At 42.2% G+C, this 25,337-nt stretch overlaps 1 protein-coding gene across 2 annotated transcripts in view; it reads left to right on the forward strand.

The window, feature by feature from the left end:
- The window catches only part of NOS1AP (nitric oxide synthase 1 (neuronal) adaptor protein), a 489,841-nt gene that overhangs the window by 153,340 nt on the left and 311,164 nt on the right, over positions 1–25,337 (forward strand). For both annotated transcript variants that reach the window (XM_006873421.1, XM_006873420.1), the window contains exon 2: positions 2,550–2,621. In XM_006873421.1, the coding sequence (XP_006873483.1) occupies positions 2,550–2,621 (72 nt within the window). The remainder of the gene's footprint in view (positions 1–2,549; positions 2,622–25,337) is intronic.

Below are 25,337 nucleotides of genomic sequence, written 5' to 3' on the forward strand. Positions count from 1 at the left end.
TTTTTTAAATGTTTTATTGTGAATTATGTGATAGTTTACATGGGAGAACATTAGTTTTTCATTCATCCTATCTTACATCGTTTCATTGTTATGGTTACAATCCCCTCCATGCATCATCAACCAACCAAAGGGTATACACTACAAGCCTGCCCCTCGGTCTTCAGCACACAGCCCTTTTCCCTCTGTGTGTCTAAAGTCCCCAATGTAGCAGTACTTTTTGACTTGCTTTCTTGTATGTCTGTCTGTGAACAGAAAGAGAGATATACGTTAAACTCTAGACAGTAGACACTTCATTCATTTGCTCTACAGATTTCAATATTATTTGAATTGTTTGACAGCAAGAATGTACTAATATGTTAAATATTAACCTGCATCTAATTTGATTTAAAAAATAACTTAAAAGTATAATCAGGTTAAATTTTTAATCAAATACTAATTCTTTAGTCTATTCCTTTATTCCAGTCAGAAGCATATTCAAATTTATGGCATAGTATCTGGGTTTAACTCAATGACAGCCTGTTAGTATTTTTAAAATGCGTATATATTCTTTTTTTTTTCTTGGAGTAATTTAATCTGTGCCAAACACAAGTGTAAGAGATTTATACCTTCTGTCTTCTCATCTTCACTGAAGTTCCATTTTACAGCTGAGGAAACTGAGACAAAGAGAGGCTAAGAACCTTGCCTAAGACCACAATATCTTTCTGATTCTGAGGTCCCTTGGTTAAATTGTGTTCTGCTGTAGTTATGATTAAAAAGGAAACCGTACATTTGCCTAGGCTAGATATTTCATGTAAGTGGGATCGTACAATATTTGTTCTTTTAGTGATAGACTTGCATTTGCCACAGTGTTTTCAAGGATTATGTGGTAGCATGTATTAGAATTTCATTTCTCGTTATTTCGTTGTATGTATATGCCACATGTTGTTTATCCATTCATCTGTGGATAGCCACCTAAACTGTTTCCACCTTTTTTTTTTTAAATTGTAATTAGTGCTGCCACAAATATTGGTGTACAAGTTTGTATTCCTGCTTTCAGTTCTTTTGGGTATACATATATGTTGTAATGGAATAGCTGGGCCATATTTTTGATCCTTGTTTAACTCATAGTGCTTATCAGGTTGTTGTTGTTTGTAAGTCCCTTTTGGTTTCTTGTAGTAGTGTTTTATAGTTTTCTTTGTATAAGTCTTTTGTTTCTCTGGTTACATTTATTGCTAGATATTTCATACTTAGGGTGGCTATTGTAAATGGTATTGCTTTCCTAATGTCCTTTTCAATGCTGTTGTTTTTGGTGTAGAGAAATCCAACTGATTTTTGTATGTTGATCTTATATCCTGCCACTTTGCTGAATCTTCCAATGAGGTCTAGTAGCTTTTTTACTGAGTCTTTCAGGTTGTTGTTGTTTGGTGCCATCGAGTTGGTTCTGACCCCATGTACAAAGCACTGTAACAAATGCCACACTCACATTTGTTAACATTTGAGCCCATTGCTGCCACTGTCAGTCCTCTTGTTGGGGGTCCTTCCTCTTTTTTTTTTTTTTTTGTTCTTTTTCGTTGATTCTTCACTTTACCCAGCATGTTATCAGGGACTGGCTCCTGATAACATGTCTGAAGTATGAGAGACAAAGTTTCTCTATCCTGGCTTCTAAGGAGCATTCTGGCTGTACTTCTTGCAATACTGACCTGTTTGTTCTTCTGGCAGTTCATGGCACTTTTAATATCCGGTTATCAGGAGGGAGGGGGAATAAAGGGATGGTACTTAGGGGCTCCAAACTTCTGTTAAGGGTGATGGAGAAATTTGGAACTAAATAGTAGTGATGTTTATACAACATGGCAAATGTAGTGACATTAAAAAACGAAGGGTTGAATTAGCAATGATTATGTTATGTATATATGTTGTTGGTGTTAAGTGCTGCCAAGGTGGTTCTGGCTCAAGGGTTTCTGAGGAGCGGCGGGTAAGTTTGAACTGCCAACTTTGTTGTTCAAACTGACATTGAAGTCGAGTGCTTATCCTACTGCACCACACCAGGACTCATTGTTTTATATGTATATACTTAACATAATTTAAGGAAAAAACAACAAAAAAACCCCTAATTTTTTGTTAGGTTGCTTTTCATAAAGCTCGAATCAGCCTCAAAACAGAACATTCTTTTGGCCCTCATCTCCTCTTCTATAAAATGGTGGTGGTTGGTGATTGTGTGCTGCTGAGTTGGTTCCAACCCATAGCGATCCTGCATAGGATTCCCTAGGCTGTAAATCTTTACAGGAGCAGAAAGGCTTTCTGCTTTCTGTCTCCTGAGAAGTGACTGGTAGATTTGAATTTTACATTTAGCAGCCCAGTTTGCAATCCACTATGCTGCCAGGGTTCCTTTCTATAAAATTATTGTTGTTGTTAAGTGCCATCAAATTGGTTCTGACTCATAGCGACCCTTAATAGTGTTTCAGAATAGGGAGATGAAGTTAATGATATACAAGTTCTTCTACAGGTCACATTCTGTGATTAGGGACACTTGCCATTCCTCTTCTCAATGAATATTTATTTCTTCCCCACAGTACGTAGGAAGCCTGGATGTGCCGAGGCCAAACAGCAGGGTAGAGATTGTGGCTGCCATGCGCCGGATACGGGTAAGTGATCTGAAATGGGCTGTGTGGACCCAGAACTCAAATGTTTCAACTGCTGGAGGTGCCAAAATGAATTGCTGTACCTTTTGTTCTTTGCAAACCTTATATCTTTTCTCTATATACCATTCAGGGAAGCTGTTCTTAACAGGGCAGTTGGTCTTGATTTAAATAGGTATTCAAAAAGTCAAGTTAAAATAAGTCTGATGGCTAGATGGATATCCTTCTTTATATTTGGTGACTTGCTGTTTCTCATATGTGATATATATTCTTATTTATCCTTGAGGAAGTGTTCATGAGAGAACGATGAAGTAACATTTTATTCAAAGATTTTAGGAAGATGCTTCAGTAATTAACTGGTGATTGACTTGATATATATATATATATATATACACACACACACACACACACACACACATACTTTTTAATCTGCTTATTATGGTATAGAATATAAGCTTCACTTTTAGTTTCAATAACAAATGTGAGATTTCAACAAAATTTTCTTGGTTGGCTTGAGAAAGTGTGTTGGCATGCTTTTCTGTCATTTCATGTATGTTAAAAGAGTTCGTTCAACATTCCAACCTGTTATTTTTTGACTAGTACACGGAATGGAGATTGAACCAGAATTACATATCTTCTCTTCACTCAAGGAATTTGTCCAGTGTTGGTCACTGAAACAGAAGAAATTGCTATAGACTTGGGCAGTTCAAACATAAGTTGGGAGCAACAACTTTTCATTTGGTCTCATGACAAGATGCAAATTTCATTACATTAGTTTTTAGAGAGAGTACAAAGGGCTGTTGGAGGAGGCTGGATTGGCCGTCTCTAGATGTAGCCTCATTGGTCTTCAGGGTAATCTTTTCACAGTTCATGTAAGAGATTCTAGACACTTCAGTTTGCTTAGCTATTTGCAATTTTAAGAAATTTTTCATCTGGTTGACAGAAATCATGATTCGGTGAGAGCAACTTTGTGAAGAAAATTAGCATGCTTGCTGCTATTTTTCTGGGAAATTCATCAGCCTAATAGTCTTTTCACTGCCTTGCCCTACCAAATAGTTCAGCATTTTTTGTTAAGGGTGATGGAGAAATACTGAATTCACTAAAATGGCCATTAAACACAGTACTATTTTCCATGGATATTGTAATATGTAGCTTCCACTCGCCTGTCAGTTACCTGTGCTGAAGTGGCTTATATATTGATGTGATGCTGAAAGCTATTGACTAGTTTTCAGGAGGGACCAGTCTAGAAGAAGAATATCATACTTGGTAAAGTGGAGGGCAGTGGAAAAAGAGGAAGACCCCCATTAAGATGGATTGGCACAGTGGCAGCAGCAGTGGACTCAGACTTAACAACGATTGTGAGGATGGTGCAGGACTGGGCAGTGTTTCATACCTTTGGGCACAAGGTCCCTGAGTTGGAACTGACGCAATGGCACCTAACAACAGAACTTCCAAGTAAGGAGCCCTGTAGGTGCAAGGCTGAAGGGCTCAGCTGCATACCCAAAAGGTTGGTGATTCTTTTGGTTCTGCTCTGTAAAGATTTGTTGTTGTTGTTGTTATGTGCCGTGGAGTCGGTTCCGACTCATAGCGACCCTGTACAGGGTTTCCCAGGCTGTAGAACTTTACGGGAACAGAAAGCCTCATCTTTCTCCCGCGGAACAGCTGGTAGTTTTGAACTGCCAACCTTCGGTTCGCAGCCCAATTTGTAACCACTACGCTACAGAGTACAGTCTAGGAAACCCTATGGGCCAGTTCTACAGTGTCACACAGGGTCACAATGAGTCAGAATCAACTCATTGAGAAATAACAGCTTCAAAGTACTTGTCCGTGAGTTATTTCATTTAATGAACTCACAACAAGTTATAAAGGAGGTCATGTTACCTTCATTTTGTAAATTAAACTGAGGCTCATGACAGGGATAAAGAGTGAGAAGGATCTAGAAAGTGGTAGGAGTGGGGCATGATTGCAGTTTTTCAGTTGTTCTTTTGAGAATGTGTACATTTCATCACACATCTGCTTTAGACTTGATTTTCAGGTTTGGTATTTTGAAGGCTTCTTCTCTGTTCTTCCTTTGCCTTCCAGCTCAGATAGAAAGCACAGAGGCCTTGGCTCAGATGTGTTTTGGTATTTTACCTGGTGTGATGCTGTAGGAGAAGCACTAGATATCTAACTAACCACTAGCTCAGCGGTTCAAACCCACCAACCTCTCCTGGGAAAAACCCCTATTCTGTGTGGCTATGAGTCAGAACCAACCATTATTAAAGGAGCCCTGCTGGCGCAGTGGCTAAGTACTTGGCTGCTAACTGAACACACCAGTTGCTCTGTGGGAGGATGATATAGCAGTTAATTCTATAAAAATTGTAGTCTTGGAAACTCTACACGGCAGTTCTCCTCTGTCCTGAAGGCTGGCAGTGAGTCAGAGTCGATTTGACAGCAGTGAGTGACCATTGTTAGAGTGGGTTGTTTCCCTTACCACTGTTGTCGTTGTGGCTGCTGTGATAGGGACTAGATCTGGAGCTGGCTGCTCCTTGAAGTTTCATCCAAAATACGAGGGAGCGTCAAAGAGTTTGTAGAAAAATTCCATTGTCTTTTACTTCCATTTTTACCACAGACTTCCTGAAGTCCCCTCGTATGTTTCTCTTTCATGTTTGTCTATACTGTCATACTTACTCAGCACTGACTCCATGTCAGATACTTTGTTAGGCTTTTCAATATCACAATACTGTTTCATCCTTTTATTTGTTGTTTGTAACTACTGTGGATGAGGTCAAGATATTATTATATGAAAACCTTATGGTTCATAACAGAATATTGTCTGATGCAGTGTTTGGAGCTGACCCTCTGGGTTGGAAGGGATTAGACAAGAGCTGCAAAAATGGTCTCAAACCGTCCAATGGTCATGAAGATGGCACGGGACTGGACAATGCTGGGTTCGGCCATACATAAGGTCACCAGGAACTGGAGCTGACTTGATGGCAACTAACAACATAGAGAAGGAAATGGAAGCTTGAGGAGATCCAAGAATTCATTGTAAGTTGAACTGTTGTAAATACGTGGCACTCACATTCACACCCAGGACTATGCTACCTACTCTGTGACCCTGATAAAGGCTTTTTGTGGTGCTGATTTGGTTGATGACCCAAAGGGCATAAAACATCTCCTGGACCAATAAACAACATTCATGTAAATGGAGAAAAGATTGAAGTTGTCAAATACTTCATTCAGATCAACCATCAGTACTCATGGAAGCAGCAGTCAAGAAATCAATTGACTTACTGCATTAGGCAAATCTTCTGTACAAGACGTCTTTAAAGTTCTCAAGAGCAAAGATGTCAGTTTGAGGACTTAGGTGCACCTGACCCAAGCTATGGTATTTTCAATAACCTCTGGTAACGCAGTGGTTACAAATTAGGCTGTTAATCTTACGGTCACTACCAGCTGTTCTGTGGGAGAAAGATGAGGCTTTCTGCTCCCATAATGATTTTCAGCCTTGGAAACCCAGGTTTCCAGTATAGGGTTGCTATGAGTTGGAACTGACTCCATAGCACATAACAACAACAACATAGCATTGTGTTAGTTGGACAGTGAATAAGGAAGACCATAGAAAACTTGATGCATTTGGGTTATAGTGCTGGAGGAGAATATTGAAAGTACATGAACTGCCAGAAAAGCAAACAAACCCAGGTTGAAAGAAGTACAACCAGAATCCTCCTTGGAAGCCAGGAGGGCCAGACTTCGTGTCTCTTACTTGGGAAGGGTTATCAGGAGGGACCAGTCTCTAGAGAAGGACATCATGTTTGGTAAAGTGGAGGGTTGGCGAAAAAGAGGAGGACCCCCAACTAGATATTTAGAAACAGAGGCAGCAGCAATGGGCTCAAGTGTAGCAACAATTGTGAGGTTGGCACAGGACCAGTCAGTGTTTCATTCTGTTGTGTATAAGGTACAGACTCAACAGCACTTAACAACAACAAATAATATAAAGGAGACAGTGGCAGAAACACTTTCTATAGGAAAACATCACATGGGCGCAGGGGAAGGCCAGGGTGTAGGAGCTGAAAACCTTTGGGGCTGGAGTGCTGTCCTGCTCTCCTCTCTCCTCCTCACCTGCCAGCCAGCCTGTCCTTGTGCCTCTTCCTGCAGCTCCCTTCCCTGTGAGTTGCTTCCAGAGCTTAATGAAAAGCTCATTAAATTAGAGGGAGGAATTAATTGGCCAGAAAGCTGTTTGGTTTGGCTGTCCAGTCACTTGTTTAGACTGGCCACCATTAGCAGCAAAAACTCTGGGTGTGTGTTTTACCCCAAACCCCATAATTCACTGCTTGGTCCAGGCTGCTATTTTCTCTTTTCTTCCTTTCAAAAGCTATTTTGGCTGTAATTACAGCTGTCAGGAACTGGGGCATGGGATTTTTATGTAAAGGACTATTCCCAACTCCATCCTTTTATGTTGAATGGTGCTGGAGTAACACAGGCAGGAGACTGTAGGGTGGCAGGAGAGTGTGGGGTTTGGGTTGCTGGATGCTTTCATGATTTCACATTATGAAGGCTCCACAGCTAGGCCAGAGGAGTGGAAAGTCCTCAGAGAGAAGAATTTGTGATAGTGCCTAGATCTTTGAAATGTTTTTGTACCTTGCACGTCCTTTACTTGCCAATCTTCCCTTTCCTCTGTGGACAGATGATGGACAGTTAAGACGGTCTCCATTTCTCAGACGGACAAGTGCTCACAGTGGTGAAGTAAATCTGCCAGAGGGAGCCCAGATCAGCCTTTGAGCTGACATGTATGGGTTTCTGTTCTTCTCTTGTTCTACACCCTGTGTCGACTCTGAGCTAAATATATGGACTTTGTTGATTTGACTGGTGTTTTTTTCTCTTTCCCATTTTTCTCTCACTTTTTCCCCCCTTTCCTTTCTAAAGTTATGTTGTCTGTCTAGTGTGTACATATATACGGTGGTATGTGCCATTGAATCGGTTCTGACTCATAGCGACCCTGTACAGGGTTTCTGAGGTTATAAATCTTTAAGGGAGCAGAATTATTTCAAGTGCTTTCAAGACATTGTATATGTCTATGTATATATGTTGGAAGAAGTGCAGCCAGACTGCTCCTTGGAGGCCAAAATGGCCATACTTTGTCTCTCATACTTCGGACATGTTGTCAGGAGAGACCAGTCGCTGGAGAAGGATATCATGTTTGATAAGGTGGAGGATCAGAGAAAAAGAGGAAGACCCCCAGTGAGATGGATTGGCAAAGTGGCAGCATCAATGGGCTCAAGGGTGGCAACAATTGTGAGATTGGCCCAGGATTGGGCAGTGTTTTGTTCTGTTGTGCATTTGCTTTTTATGAGTCAGTATCAACTCGATGACACCTAACAACAACAACAACAAATGTATATATGTTGTTGTTAAGTGCCATCAAGTCAGTTTTGACTCATAGCCACAGTATAGGGTTTCCGAGGAGTGGCTGGTGAGCTTGAACCACTGACCTTGTGCTTCAAATGGACCTTGCAGTCTAGTACGTTAACCCTCCCATACCCCTTTAATTAGGTGGGTTTTCTTTATCTGGTAAGAAAATTTTAGACCAGAACCACTAAGCACTTTGATGTTTTTGGGTATTCTCAGGAAGCAGGACACACATCCCTGAGGGACTGTCGGGTTGTTTGTTCTTACAGTGGCTTCTTGGCCAGGGTCTGAGTGTTCCTCATATAGTACTTCTAAGTAAAAGATTTGGAACTGCTCTTTGTGGATAGGACTTACTTGCTAGCACAGTCCTTGGTCCATGAAGCGCCTGAGTGAATGAATTCATCGAACCTTCTTATAAGTCTTCTTTGCAATGCAACATTTTCAGCTTTACCTCTAACAATTCCCCAAGTATAATCATTTCTGTTCCTGATTACCCTGGAATCTTGCCTGGGCACACAGCCCTTAGTCAAGAAAACCTCAAGCTCTTGGTGACCAGTACTGGCCTGTTGCTGGGACAGGGTTTTTGGAGGCTGCTAAGAGTAAAGAATATGCTAGTGAAACCTGAGACCTGGGATGTATTGGATGATGAAGCAAGGAGCAGGACAGCTAGCCTTGCCCAGTGCCTCCCTTGCTCTGTGACAATTATGGTTGTTCATATATATTTATAACTACTGCATTATAGCTTTAACATGACTTTCACACTCATTTGATCAGCCCAGAGTGTTTCTAATTGTTGCCCTCTTGGATGAGAGGTAGGCAGGTGGGGCAGAGGCAGAAGGGACATCTCGCTCGCCATCCATGTAGGCCAGCATGAGGTATGTGCATTCATTCCTTCATTTATTCACTCTGCACCAGGCACTCTGTTGGATGCTGATAGCAATGGACAAGATAGGTGCACAAATAACTGTATGTTAGTAAGAAAAAGGAGTCCAGGTGTGGCACTGTAGGCTAATGCACCAGACTGCAAAGTCATTGGAACTGCAAGGTCAGTGGTTCAAGCTCACCAGTTGCTCCATGGAAACCCTATACAGGGTAGCTATGGGTCAGAATCAACTCGATGGCACTTAACAAAAACAAGTAAGAAAAAGGCAAGAGGCTAAGAAAGAGGTCTAGCCCAGCTTGGAAGTGACAGGGAAGGCTTTCTGGAGGACTGAGAGATGGAGTCAGTGATCAAAAGATACTGTAGCCAGATGGGCCCTCAGATGAGGATATTGTGGCTCAGGGAGGACTTTTAGGTTCTCAAGAGAGGTGTCTGTATTGTGGCTACTTTTAATCATAAGGGCCTAGCATGTTGTTGTTGTTGTTATGTGCCTTGGAGTCGGTTCCGACTCATAGCGACCCTACACAGGGTTTCCGAGGCTATAAATCTTTATGGGAGCAGACAGCCTCATCTTTCTCCGGCAGAACCGCTGGTAATACATACTCCATTACTGTTTACTGAATAACTGAACAACTTAAATGTGTTTTCTCAGTAAAGTACACCTGTTTAATCCTAGCCTATTGCATACTTCAAACATGTAGAATCATGGCACAGCACTGTTTGAAGTGACTATAATTGTACCTCATCAGTTATGCCCACTGGATTTTACAGAGTAGTAAATGAGGCCCAAGTTCATGCAGGAAGAAGCCCTAGATCTTCTGATGCCCAGCCCAGTAGACATTCTACGTTTCTTAGTAATGCTGGTGGAAATTCACTGCCCATTTTTGTTTCCTTGTTTTCTTTGGGAACATTTTAGTATCTATAACAGTCAAACAGAGTTGGTATGAATTGCAGTGATGGGTCATGTTCGCTCTTGGATCTAGCCCTCCATCTTCTTTTGTTTCCTAACTTGAGACTTTCCCACTTTCCTCAAGGCTGAGAGAGCTACCTTTAGCTAGTTGTCTTGCACACATACACAATGCTTACAGTAGGTTAAATGGCCCTATTGACCACCCAGGTATATAACCACCTGGAATCTGAGGATATGGCCTTACTTGGAAATAGGGTTGAATTTATCCTGGATTTGTGGTGGGCCTTAAATCCAATGACATGTGTTTTTATAATAAAGGGTCAAGAAGATTTGAGACACAGATGCACAGTCAAGAAGGCCATGTTAAGATGGAGGCAGAGAATGGAGTGATGTAGCTACAAGCCAAGGAAATGTCAAAGCTTACTGGCAGTCACTAGAAGTTAGGAGTGGTCTGATCCAGGGGCTGCTGGCTTGGAAGTTGTTCACTGGGTACCTTCAGGCCTGCTCTCTGTGACCTTCTGGCAGCCAGATATTTGGGATGATCTGTGCCTTTTGTTCCCAAATATTAGGACCAATTTCTGTTATTTCACCTTTTAGCTTCCTTGGGAAGCCAGCACTGTGTAGTAGAAAGTTCTCCCAATGAGGAATAATGAGATGTGGGTTTGAGTCTTCTCCTTGACTTCCTGTGTGACCTTGGTGAGTCATTTCAGTGTTATTAATCTCAGTTTCCTCATGTATGAAAGGGAGAACACGATATGTCTGTTTCTGTCTCTCTGGTGCTATTGTTGAATCCAGAATAATACATGAAAAAAAAAGCTTTATAAACCATAAAGGACTATTTATATTCATTGGTACCATTTTTATACCTTCCTCTGGGTTTCAAAGCATTTCATAAATGCAGGAAAATACCCAGAGACATACTGAGCTGCCTCATCTAGCGCCTTTTAATAAGCAGTATTGCTGATCAGACTTCCTTAGGGAGGAACAACTAAGTTATTTCACCCTCTCATGTGTTCTCAAGGCACCATACCCCTTTCCTTCAGAACACATGTAGCAACTGTTTTCTCTTATTTCTGATATATGAAGGAAAGGACTGGATCTTTTTCTTTTGGCTCATTGTCATGTTCCCAGTGTCTGGCACAGTGCCTATTTGTGCTCAGTAGATCTTTGTTGAGTGACTGAGAAAATTTAACCTTAGTTGATATCTGTGTGAGCATAAGGCAATGAAACCCAGGATGTTCCACATAGAAGGGGGGTGGTGGGGAGGGGAGGGCACGGCACAGCATACCAGGACTCCACTATAGCCAAACTTGGCCAACTCTGTAACTCGTCAAGGACTCTGGTGTGTTGAGAACCAGACTTCAGTGCTGGGCTCCAGAGTGTCAGCTGGTATTTCATTACTCCCTCACCTCACATTGAACCCCACTGAATAATCTCCTCATCTCAAGGTCTTAACTTATCGCATCTGCAAAGCCCCTTTTGCCATGTAAGGTAACATATTCATACGTTCATTTGGGGGATTAGAATGTGCATGTCTTTTGAGTGCCTTTATTCTTGTTACCACAATGGGGTTAGAATATTTGGCTTGTGGCCGGCATGGAAAAGGTTCCTCCCCTTACCAGAGGTGCTATAGCATTGGGGTCAGGAAGAACTAAATTCAGTTCCAGTCCTTCTGTGTACTAGCTGCTGAAGGACTCTGGCCACATTCCTTAACCCATCAAGGCACAATAGTTAAGTGCTTGGCCCACCAGTCTCTGTTTAATCATCAGTAAAATCGGATGAACATTTTCTGGAAGATGTAAGTTATGATGGTGTGTGGGAACATACAAAGTGCTTACTGATGCACCTAACATGAATTGTGTACCATAAACAATAGCTCCTTTCTCTCCTTTCTAATGAGTGTATATTGAGCAAGGACAGAGGGGTCAGGAAAGCATATGAGTAGGCCACCAGAGACACATGGGTACCTGATAAAAATCAGCTGCTGTTACTAAAAATGTGAAGCGAATTGTTTTATGGGTCAATTGCCTCTTTTTAAAAAATCTGTTTTCCTTTACCAACTCTATAGATTTAATATTCTTAAGATGAGTTCTGTGGTTATCTTGGAATTTCTGGATGTGTTCTCAGGGGTCTGAGAGTCTGTCAGGGTTTAAAATATTTGTGTTTTTATTGATACTGACAAAAAAGTTGATTAAACCTATCCTGGATCATTGGAAGGACCATGTTAAACATGAACACCTGTTGTTGTTAGTGGCATCGAGTTGGTTCTGACTCCTTGAAACACTGTATATAGGATTTCCAAGGCTACAAATAGTTGTGGGAGCAGAAAGCCTCATCTTTCCTCTGCTCCACTGGGTACTGGAACCCCAGAGCCTCCAACTGTGTGCCTAGACCAGGGATGGGGAACCTCTTTTCTGTAAAAATTAGAGGGCCATTCAAAATTATCAACTTAAAAATTAGCCTGTAATATTTAGTCAAACATTTAATTAACTTACCCCTAATGTGATGGAGGACTCCTGGTGTGGTGTTGTAGGATCAGCACTGGACTGTGAGCCACAGGTTGGCAGTTCAAACCCATAATGGTTGCTATGAGTTGGAACAGACTCTACAGTACTTAATAACAACAACAATGATGTGATGTTTGGAACTGTGGTTGTCTTGTCAGAATCAGACCAACTGAGACCTGTAGGCCCACCCCTGTTCTAGACCATCTACCAGGTTCTAGTTCTGTTCAGACACCAGGTCTGAAGCCAAGGACCTCAGGATCCAGAACCCAGCATTGTGTTGGGTACAGTTCTAAGGATTTGGGCTCCAGGGTTGCTTCCTTGCATAGTGATGATTTTGCATGTGACTTGGTCAATAAGTGAGGAATGTCTGTGTGTGTGTGAAATTCCATAAGGTTGAGGGACAAATTACTTCTCTTTGCATTATGAGGAATTAAGATTTTGCAATATATGAAGTAGAGAAAAGTAGCAAAAACCGAAGTCGCCTTGTGGCACTTAGTAGTCACTCGGTTGGCTGGAGAAGTTGCTTATGGCCGGTATGTGTTCCGATTAATTGCCATGTCTTTTCTGGTCTGTTAGCTCCCATGCCATCCTGATTGTTGAAATTCTGACTATCACTCCTGAGTATGTGTATGCCAGATTCAAAAGAATTTGGGTAAGATTATTGTTAGTCATCATCATTGTTGCTTATCTGCCATCATGGAAACCTTACAGATCACCTAAGGAGCTGTTGCCAAATCCTCCATCAGCTTCATGATTCTTGCTGTGTGGGAGTCCACTGTTGTATCAGTCCATCTCTTTAAGGGTTTCCTCACTTGTGTTGCATAAGGTAGCCCAAGCCATATTGCTATTGTGAGTGTGTGTGAGCAGAAATTTAATTTCAGTTAAAAAGACAAAGCCTTCTCTGACATGAACACTTTGAATTCATAGTCCTTGTAGTTTTGTATTTAATTTATGCATTTGTATAAGGCCTATTTGCATAAGTAGTTAGTATCTAGTTTTATGCTTCACCTAGTTAAATGATGATACTATTGATGACAGCAACTGTGATTTGCCAACACTGGGTGTTTTTCTTTCTTTTTGGTATGAATTTCATTGAGATATAATCCATATGCCATGCAGTTCACTCATTTAAAGTTTATAATTAATTGATGTTTATCGTGTTAATAGAGTTATGCAACTATTACCATAATCAATTTTCAAACATTTCACACTTCAAATAGAAACCCATACTACTTAACCATCTCCTAACAAGCCTCTCAGCACCTGCTTCCCCACTCTACTTTTTATTTCTATGATTTTGCCTACTCTGGAATTTAAGTGGAATGTTACAGTATGTGACTGGTTTCTTTTGCTTAGCATATTTTCAGCGTCCATCCATGTTATAGAATATATCACTAGTTCATGTCTTTTTATTGCCAATAATATTCCATTGTATGGATACACACCACTTTTTCTTTAGTCATTCAAACACTGAGTGGTTGCAAATTTTATTTTCCTTAATGGAGGCCCAGAGTTTATTAAATTTGACTCTTTTGAGACTTATGGGACATATATGGCCCACCAACATTTTCAGCCTCTCAGGTTTCTTGGGAAGTGTTGTCCTAGTGTATGTAGTACATGCTGCCACCTGGAAGGGGCATCCCTAGCAACTTGAATCTGAAGAAATGACCCTTATCCCACATATCCTACCACCAGAGTCTACTTGGGACATATGTGCCCTCACATAATTGTATAGAAATTCATATATTGCCTCAAAAAAAAATTTCCCCGTGACTTCAGCATGCCTTCTGTCTTACTTGTCTAATGCTGCTATAAGAGAAATACCACAAGTGGCTGGCTTTAACAAACAGAAACATATCCTTTCACAATTTAGGAGGCTAGATGTCCAGATTTAAGGCGTCAGCTCTAGGAGAAGGCTTTCTCTCTGTGTCAGCACAGGGAGAAGTCTCCTGCCTCCTTTCAACATAAGTGGGTCCAGCATCCTGTGGAGCTCTCTATTTGTCTTGACATCAGTCTTTCCTTGGGTCTAGATGGTCTCAGCACAGGGACCCTGGGTTTGAGGGACACATTCTGCTTCCAGCTCTTCTTTCTTGATGGTACTGAGGTACTTCCATTTTCACTCACTTCTCTCTCCTTTTATCTTTTGTAAGATAAAAAGTGATGTAGGCCATACCACAGGAAAGCTCTGCTTACATCTGATTATGGCTGTGACCTGAGTAAGGTGCCATATCTCACTTTAATCCTCTACAACTGCCTGACTGATCAATCATGGAGGATGATTACATCATCACATAACTGCCAAACCTCTGAGAGTCACAGCACAGCCAAGCTACACATATTTTTGGGCGGGGGTGGGGGTGGGTTTCATTTCTATCCATGATGCCTTCCATTCCTGAAAATGCACAGTATCATCAAAAAATTCAAAGCAGGAAAGAACCTGGTTATGAAAGGATTAAGAAAACATTTGATGTAGTTTGATCAGTGTGTGATTAAATGATTACAGCTATACCCCTATGAACCAAAGAAAAACAATTGATGCACTCACTTTCTTAGGGATATTGAGAAGAGACATTCTCATCAATATATCCAGTCTCACTTAATCAACATGATTAGGTTCCAAAGAACAGATCATTAAGTGAAAATCAGTGTTATGTGAAAATGGGGGTTAACCTCATGAGATCATAAAGTGGATGATGGCTACATTACTACTTAACTGCCAAATTACATCATTACGTAACAACCAAACCACAGAGACAGACTCATGATACACCCATGACACATAACCATCAAGGTCATTGTTACTCTCACCTTACACCTTGGCATCTGTTACTGTCAGATGTTATGTTGTTAACATGCAAAATAGTCAGTAGATTTTTTACTAGTCATTAATGTGAAGTATTGGATAGTGAGATACCTGATAAGTGAGGAGCAGATGTATAAAGAACAGACACTCAGCAGAACTAAATGGTTTTTTTCTGACTCATTTAAAACATGTATTGATAGGCACCTATGAATCAATATCATCATGGACTCTGGGGATGCAGCAATCTGCAAAACTAAGCCCTTGTCTGCCTGGAGCTTATATTCTGGAAGTTGGAATGGAATAGAGAGAGAGGAAAACGAACACCACAGAATGGGCTGAAACAGAGCAACGATTGTGGGGATGGGGCAGGACAAGGCAGTGTTGAACTCTGTTGTGAACAGGGTTGCTCTGAGTCAGAACCAACTCAATGGCACTTGTCAACAGCATAAAATCACCTGTCAATGCTGTGCTGAAAGATAAAGTAGGGAAAATGAGGAGAGACAGTACCAGGTACTGGGTGACACTTTATCCAGTGTTGTTGGGTAAGGCCTCCGAGTTACCATGACTCTGGAGTCTCTATAGATGTTACTGAAAAGAGGAACTTAGTTATGTGGATGGTCTAGGGGAAGAGTACAAGGACAGAGACCCTGGGGCAACAGTGGACTTCGCAGTTTCAGGGCACAGCAAGAAAATCAGTATGGCTGGAGACTCATGAGCCCAAGGAAGCATGAGAGATCATTTCTAGGAATTTATTCTCAGGAACCACAACTGTAGAGAACCTGGTTCTGTAAGTACCTGACCACACATGAGTAAATGCATTTATCTTTCTACTGAGTCTACACTGGACTGAAAAGCTGCTCAGCACGGACAGCTTTGGTTCTGCTTCTGAGGTGAGTTATGCGGGAATAATTTAAAAATTGGAGCAGAGGCTGCTGAACTTATTATCTATCAGCAGAGAAGAGTTAGTAAGAATCAGAGTTGTTATCAAAGTCAAAGGCACACTCAATTTTAAATAAGGTGTCTTGTTTTATTGCAGTCATTTATGTTCCAGAGTAAGAGAGAATATCATTAAATGTCCACTGGGATGTTTGTATATTTCCTAGTTTTTGATTCATGGCAGGGACCCAGCTCAGGCCACCGTTTATTGCACTGACTCATTTAGTGCTTGTTTTATTTTTTATTTTTAAGCCACCTGTTTTATCCAGCACACTAGAGGATATTCAGAGTATCCTTAGGCTACCCGACAGGAGGACATCTAGTTTGCTGGATTACCTTCTCCAGTCTTTGGAGACCCAGTCATTCATTTTATTGGCTTTGGGAACTGATTGCTTTGATGCCTCTTGAGACCTTTGGCACTCACCTTGTTAGTCTTTGGTGTGTGGCTGGTTTCCTCTTAGGACCAAAAGACAGGGAGCATGGTCTTTGGCCATGTAACAAAACATCCTCAGCATTGATGGTACACAGAAGACCTGAGCTGCCAGGAGGGTAAACCTGGTGGACTTCTGCTGAAAGGCCACCATTTGTCACTGTTTAGTATTTGACACTTGATTAAGTAGTTTTATTTAGGCCCTCTGCCTTCTCATTTTAGCCTCCAGTAATCCCATAAAAGGGAGCACTATGGCTCTGTAGTATAAGCATTGAAGCTAACCACAGGGTCAGTAGTTTGAGCCCACCAAGAAGCTGGTGGCATCAGAATTGGAGGAAGACTCATTAACAACCTGTGATAAGCAGATGATACTACCTTGCTTGCTGAAAGTGAAGAGGGTTAAAATACTTACTGATGAAGATCAAAGAGCACAGCCTTCAGTATGGATTACATCTCAATGTAAAGAAAACAAAAATCCTCACCACTGGACCAATAAACAGCAGTCTTATCAGTGGAGAAAAGAATGAACTTGTCAAGGACTTTATTCTTCTTGGATCAACTATCAACACTCATGGAAGCAGCTGTCAAGAAATCAAACGATGTATTGCATTAGGCAAATCTGCTGCACAAGACCTTTTTAAAGTGTTGAAGAGCAAAGACGCCAACTTGAGGACTAAGGTGCGCCTGACCCAAGCCCTGGTATTTTCAGTAACCTCGTATGCATGTGAAAGCTGGACAGTGAATAAGGAAGACTGTAGAAGAATTGATGCATTTGAGTTATGGTGTTGGAGGAGAATATTGAAAGTGCCATGGGCTGCCAAAAGAACAAACAGATCCGTGTTGGAAGAAGTGCATCCAGAGTGCTCCTTGGAGGCCAGGATGGCCAAACTTCGTCTCTCATACTTTGGACATATTGTCAGGAGGGACCAGTTGCTGGAGAAGGATATCATGTTTGGTAAGATGGAGGGTCAGAGAGAAAGACAAAGACCCCCAAAGAGATGGATTGACCAGGTGGCAGCATCGATGGACTCAAGTGGGGCAACAATAGTGAGGTTGGTCCAGGATCAGGCAGTGTTTTGTTCTGTTGTGCATAGGGTCGCTATGAGTTGGTACCGACTCGATGGCACTTAACAACAACAACAACAACAATAACAATGGTTAGGCAGGAGAAAGATGAGGCTTCTGTTCCCGTAAAGACAGAACACCATCTGAAACCCTGTACAAGCTATGAGTCAGAACCTACTCAATGACACTTAACATCAACAGCAGTCCATAAAAAAGCAAGCGTGATTCCTCTTTCAGCACCGCAGGATAAACACTGGACTGCTAAACTACATGGTTGGCAATTCAAACCCACCAACCACTCCTTGCTAATTCTATAAAGGGTCATTATGAGTTGGAATGAACTCAGTGGAGCTTAACAACAATATTCCTCCTTTAACAGATAAGGGTCATAGAATTGAATTGAGTAGGGCAAACTAATTGTATTATTGTTAACCTCATTAACAATAACCACAGTTGAGAATAGGTCGTACTGTGTTACTATCTGTGCCAAGCGCTTCACAAGTCTTATGCTACTTGATCCTCATAACAACTCTGAGTTTTGTGTGATCATTCTCCCATTTTATAGCTGAGGAAACTGAGACACAGAGCAGTTAAAATAACTTGGCTGTAGATCGCAAAGCTGTTGAGTGAGGAATCTAGGATTTACAGTTGTAATATCAGAGCAAGACAAACCTCCTGGTCAGTGATCCTACAGGAACATGCTGACTGTCCCCGTGTTACCAAATGTCAGTCCAGGCAGCATCATCTGTGTCCCTGATTGTGCCTCTCTCTGGTCTGGGAATGCCGCCAGGCAGTGTACAGCACTAGATGTAAATAAGGCCATTATTTGATTTTTATAAACTTCTTTTTAGAGCTTGAGACTCATATATCCTGTGTGATAACCCCATTTGGATGCCCTGAAGACAGCTAAAATTCCATGTGTCAGAAATGGAATTCATCATTTCTGTAGACTTTACTCTTTCTCTGAGTCCCCTCCCCTGCAACTTTTTCTTCTTATGTGTTCCTTAGTTCACTGAAAAGCATCTCATTCATGGAGTAGTATTCATCCAGGAATATAGGCTAGAAACTGGAACATTCTCTTAGACTCTTCTCTACTACAGCCCCCTCCCTAGTTATTACTAATTCTACCTTCTCAAGGTGTTTCAAATGTGTGTCTCACTCCCCATTCCTACTTGTGGAGGACTAGGCTGCACTGCATGGGCAAGTGCAGATGTCCTCCCGATTGCTGCTGGACCTTCTGCTTGGCCCCTCATAGCCATTATTTACAGTGTGGCCTGACACTTCTAAGTGCAATTTTACAGGCGTTGTCCTGCTTAAAACATCTCAGGGACAGTCCATCACCTGCAGGCTGGAATCTGAAGTTAGAGCAAGGCCAGCTGCTCCTAGTTCTCTGCATGTGTCCTGCTGGGGTCACCTGTTCTTCCTTCCCCCTTCTCAGTGTCTTCTTGGGACTCAGCCAGTTTTCTACTTATCTTTCACTTCTTAGAAGTTTTCCCAGATGCCTTCAAAATAACTTGCCCTTTTCCTGTGTTACCTTCATACTATCCAGAGACCTCAGCCTGTATTTATATAGATGATAGTTAGATTGAGTTGACTCTGACTCATCTTGACCTTTGGTGTAACAGAATGAAATGTCGCTTGGTCTTGCATCATCTCTGATTGCTGTCATGTTCCAGTCCTTCATTAACATTAACTATGTTAACCCTTCTCATCAAGGGCCTCCCTTATCCTCATTGACCCTTTGCTTCACCAAAAATGATGTCCCATTCCAATAATTGATCCTTCCTGATGTCGTGACCAAAGCAGACGAGTTGGACAATCGTCTACTATTACGCACAAAGTTTTCATTGGCTAATTTTTGGAAGTAGATCATCAGGTCTTTTTTCCTGGTCTGTCTTTAGTCTGGATGCTCCACTGAAGCCTGTCCACCATGGTATTTGAAATATTGGTGGCATAGCTTCAGCATCGCAGCAAAGTGCAAGCTACCACAATATGACAAACAGGGGGTGGTCTATGCATTCAGTACCTGGTGTTGGTGAAGAATATGGAAAATACCATAGACTGCCAGCAGAATGAACAAATCTGTCTTGGAAGAGGTGCAGTTAGAATGCTTTTTGGAAGCAAGAATGGCAATACTTTGGATTCTTTCTTCAGTCCCTGAAGAAGGACATCATGTTTGGTAAAATAGAAGGTCAGCAAAAAAACAGAAGGAACCTCATGGAGATGGAATGACACCAAGACTGCAGCAATGGGCTCAAATATAACAATTGTGAGGATGATGTAGGACAGAGCAGTGTTTCATTCTGTTGTGCTTAGGGTTGCTATGAGTTGAAACCAACTTAACAATACCTAATAACAACAATAAAAATTTGTGTCAACAATCATCTTGAGAGCCAAGGCATGAATTATGTAGCTGTGACTAATTCATTTATGAAACAGGAATGTCAACCTTATGTCAGGTCCTTGGCATAGTGCCTGGCCCATCATGGTGATGTTGTTAAGTGCCTGGCCCATCATGGTGTTGTTGTTAAGTGCCTTTGAGTTGGTTCTGAATCCTAGTCACCCTGGATAGGATTTCCAAGGAGTGACTTGTGGTGAATTTGAACCACCAACTTTGCAGGTCAAACACTCTTGCAGTCCAGTGCATTATCTCACAGTGCCACACCAGCTCTCCTTGGCCCTCCATAGACACAGAGTAAATGTCCTCATCTCCTCTCTTCATCCCTATTGCATGTGTGATGGGAGAGAAATGTTCCCCAGTGATCCTGATACACTATGATTCATTGAAATGTTTCTTTCATAACTGTGTTTCCCTGTTCCACCATTGACTTGGAGCAATGTCTTTGAACCTTAGGCTTTCATCAATAAAGTGAGGGTCACTTTGCCCTCTTGCATCTTAACTGCTTTGTGAGGAGTTGTTGTTATTAAGTGTCATTGAGTCAGTTCCAACTCACAGTGACCCTGTATAGGATTTCTGAGGAACAGCTGGTAAGTTTGAAGCACCAATTTTGAGGTTCAAACCAACCTTGTGGTCCAGTGCTTATCCTAAATACCTAGCTTTACTGTATGTAAGGTGGCCTTTGACCTTGGCTCTGGAAGACTAAGCCTTGGAGTAATTGAGGTGCCTTGACTTGGGACTTCAGGCCTACACTTGAGGGAGTCTAATGGTTTAGCCTGTTATACAGAACTGGCCAATAAAAGCCTGGGAGCCGAAGGCTCAGAGAGCTTCCTGGTTGGTGAAGGGAGGGTGATGTGTCCTTTCTGAGACATGGCATTTCCATGTTGGAACCTTTATAGACATTGCCTGTGCATCTCTTTCTTTTGATGATACTATCAATTTTATTATACTAAAACCAGTAGTTGTACGTATAATGTCTCTTATAAGTTCTGTGAGTTTTTCAGTTAATTAATGAACCCAAGGATGGTGTCCTAACTTGGAACGGCTGATCTGGACAGATGGCTAGGGCCAGTGAGAGAGGGAGAGAGACAGGGAGAGAACGTGAGAGGGAGAGAGGAGGAGAGCCAGCGAGCTATGTGGGTGGCTGGTATTCAGAAATGATGGAGAAATGAGAAAACAAGAAAATGATTAATCTCTGCCACCTGGGAATTGGCTGTATATTGATTCTCATCCATGAGACTGTCACCATAGAGGGTTAAATGAGATCACACTTGGAAGGTTTTCTGGATTGCCAGAGCATGTACAGATAATGGTTGCCGGACCTAGAAGACAATGAGAACTGGTAACTAGAGCTACTTTGGCCAGGGCCCAGTGCTGGGTAGAAGCTCCCTCCCCTGGTGTTGCTCTCCTTGGTTGAAACTGGTTCATCCATCAGGTCTAGATTGAAACCCCGCTGAGCAGAGATCTGCTGTCTCTGTGTATTCTGTACAGCACCCAGCCCTTTGACATTTAATCAGTGTGAAAAATAACAGGGCAGCTGCTGTGCCTCACTCCCTCCGCCTGCTGCCTAAGTCTTCCGCCTCCCTGGGGATGCATTTAACACCGAGATGGTTGGCTGGGGGAATGATAAATCACTTCTCCACAATGAGCTCAACCCTGCTGTCTACCAGTTGGACTCACCCTTGTTAGTGTGATATTAGCAGTTTCTCCCATTTGCTTAACCACTAACCATCCTCAGAAGATTTGGCACACTCCTTTTCAACCATTAATAGTCTCATTACTGCAGAGCTTGTTAAATAGGTGGAACACACATCCCAGCATTCTTCCTACTGAAAACAGTCATTCCATGATTTGTTCTTCCTTTCATAGCCTCTCTCCTCTAGCTTCTTGAACCCCAGACCTCCTATCCTTCCCTTTTAGAGGCTATAGTGGGGAGAGCTTGAAATTTGGGGCCAATTGGCAACCTGCTTGGCCAGGACACGTGTCCTGAGTGAATGACTTAATGGTCCCTTGCTCTGGGTGGTGGTGAGGCTGAGGAGATGATGTGTAAACCATTTCCTTATAAGAAGTCCCGTTCTCCTCAAGGCTCCCCAGGTTTCTTTCCCCTCCAGCTCCACATAGAGGTGGGGGCCCTGCCAGTCACCTTGGCTGTGGGATGGAGCTTTGTTCTCAACCCCTATCCCCAACTCCCCACATAGCCTTGACATCTGAGAGATAGCAGACTTTTCTTTAGGGTGGCTTCATGGGATAGGTACTCTCCATGCAGCTCAGACTCAGACCTCATTTCCTGTCCTTGTTGACAGCCATCACATCCTTGGTTGTATTGTTTTGTCACTTGGGACCCGTCTTTATCTGTGCGTCTTTCCAGGAGGTACTGGAAGAGAAGGCAGAGTGAACATTGCTCAGTGTAGATTGTTGTTAAATGGTTCCAAACTGAGATTGCAGTCCAGTGCATTAATCCATAGCACGATACCAGGAGTCCGTATAAGGCTTGCTGTTATTAAGTGCCATTGAGTTGGCGCCAACTTTGCTACCCAAACGTTAGATATGCCAGAATCCAAATGGCGAGTTCAAAAATACCAATGATAGCAAGGCTTCAACAAATGTTAGTTATTATGTGACAAATATTATTCTAAGCATTTTACCTGGAGTAACTAATTTAATCCTCATAATTATCTCATGATGAGGAGGGAAAGTAACTTGTCGAAGGTCCCACAGTAAGTGGCCAGGGTTCTGACTCTAGAACCTGGCCTTCTGATCATTGCACTGTACTGCCGGGCTCATGTCAAATATAAATCACTTTTAAATGACCCTTTGTGGGATAGTCTGTTCATTGGACATGTGGCATTACCTGCAAAATGCAGACCTAATTGTTGCATCAGGTCTCTGTGTGCACAGAATGAGCAGGAGTCTATATTTGCTCCATCCTATGGAAAACTCCTATCACATCCCCTCTTCTCTGGGACTGCTGGTTGAGCCAGTCTTCTTGGGTCTGATCTTCCACACTAACCCATTCTTTTCCAGTCCTCAGTCTAGCTTTGCGACATCAGTTGGTACAGCAGCAGAAACAGCTGATATACAGAGCCAGGCTGTTCTGAGAGCACGAGAGGGTGCTAGCTGGCTGAGGTTACCTGCTCACTTGGAAGAATGAAAGCCTGCAAACCCATTGTGCAATTGATGTGGGAACTGTGTTCATAATGAGGCTTATGGAATGTGGGTTTTGCTTCTTTTTCTTTCTTTTTTTTTGTTTTTATTTTTATTGAGAGACTAAATCAAAATTATAGGTGGAAAGGAGTCTCTGAACCTCCAAAACCTCGCTGCAGAAAGTTGCTGTTCCTTATTGAACAAGAGGCAGTGAGAGATTGAGGTCAAGTCTGGCTGGGCACAAACTTGAGTGCCCAAACCAAACCTGGGTTGTCCTGGGTTGGCGGTGAGCCTTATACCCAAAGAACCTTTCCCATTTGAGGAATCAGAATGGGACAGTCTTCTAAGCATTGGATTTTGAGATTAAAAGAACAAACAAAAGTCTGGCTCTCTTGGCTCTGACTGGGATTTCTAAAAGAACACTGGGATGCCTGCAGACTACCAGAATTTCAGATTCTCTTCCAGTTGAGAGCTCTCTATGGACTGGCTTCTGGGGGCTCCTGACCAAATGAAAACACTGCTCTGGAGTCCCGATTTGACTTGTTTCCTCGGCACCTGATGCTTTCTGACCAATCCTAGTCCTCCCTCGTTTTCTCTTTTACAGAAATCCCTTCTTCAAATCTGATTAGATTTCTGTGTTGGCTTTCACATCTGGTCTTCATTTAGCTGGGATGACCTTTAATTTAAGTGAGAGTTTGGCTTCCTTTAACTAAACAATCGCACCCTGCTGTGGGGGCAGTGAGGAGTCAATAGCCAGATTGTTTATTGAAAGACATCATATTGATTTATGGTTTTCACTTTAACAGTCCATCCAGAGACGAGACGTCCTTTCATTTATTTGCATGGCTGAGCACCCAAACTGCTCTTTAAGAGTGTGGTGGGTGCTTGTCTCCAGGACCACTGTGTACACATGGCATGTGTCCATCTGTCTTCTCAGAGGAGCTATGCCTTGTCAGAGCTGGAGGATTCCTTCAACCGACCTGACACACTGCTTTCAGACTAAAGCATCAGGTCTCTGTTTGCTCAGAGACCTCCAGTAGCTCCCCATTGCCTGTGGATAAAAGATGAGTTCTTCAGCTGGTGGTCACCACCCTCCCCAGTCTGACTTCCCTGCACCGGTTAAAACTCATTTTCCTTTCCATCGTTGTCCTATGGTTGCCCATTCTCTGGCCAAACTGAATTTCTTTCTCTTTGTTGCATTCTCCTTTTTTATTTTTATAGAAGATTATTATTTTTAACATTTGTGGTAAAAATATACAAAACAAAATATAGACTGGCTCAGCAAATTTCCTAAATGTCTGAATTGCTTACTGTTCTTTAAACATGTAGTGACCTCTGTCTGTCCCCAACTTTCTACCTTTTATGTTCTTCACCTTCTCTGGAACTCCTGCTCTCTCCTGCCTTCCTGCCTGCCTGGCTGGCTGGTCTCTCTTCTGCTAGGCTCTTTGAAAGGAGGTCCTTTACTGAGAACTCTTTTCCTGATTTCTCTCAGCCAGCAGCATCTTTCCTTTGAACTGAGTCATCACTCTGTATGTCTCTTCAGACATTTTAACCTACTCTGTATTATAATTGTTCATATGACTGTTGATATAATTATTCTTAAACCAGGGTCACCTGAGAGCAGTGACCTTGTGTTCATCATGTGTATCCCCCAAATAGCATGTAGTTCAGTGTTAATATCTCCTGGACCCTTGCTATAGGCGAACTCTGCTCTGAGCAATGGACATATATGCAAACCTTGAACGTAGGTATTAGTTATTAGTTATTAGTCCACTAAGATTGAGTAATTTGTCTGAGTCCATTCAGCTAGCAAGTGGCAGAGTTGAGTTTTCCACCAACCATCTGGCTTCCAAGACCATGCTTTTAACCACTATGCTAAGTCACCTCTTTCACAGTAGATACTCGATTATGATCTGGGCTACTAACTGCCAGGTCAACAGTTCAAATCGACTAGTCACTCCTGAGGAGAAAGATGAGGCTTTCTGCTCCCGTAAAGATTTACAGCCTCAGAAACTCTATATAGGGATGCTATGAGTAGGAACTGACTTGGCGGCACATCACCACCACCACCACTTGCTTGCTACATGTTTATTAAGAAAAGTTGTATTGAAGCTGAGAGGCGTAATTAGCAAAAATGTTGTTGTTGTTGTCAGGTGCCATCGAGTCGGAACCGACTCATAGCGACCCCATGCACAGCAGAACGAAACAATGTCCGATCCTGGGCCAACCTCACTACCGCTGCCACACCCGAGTCCATC

This window comes from Chrysochloris asiatica, unplaced genomic scaffold, assembly GCF_000296735.1.
Source record: "Chrysochloris asiatica unplaced genomic scaffold, ChrAsi1.0 scaffold00241, whole genome shotgun sequence".
In the NCBI taxonomy this organism is placed as follows: domain Eukaryota; kingdom Metazoa; phylum Chordata; class Mammalia; order Afrosoricida; family Chrysochloridae; genus Chrysochloris; species Chrysochloris asiatica.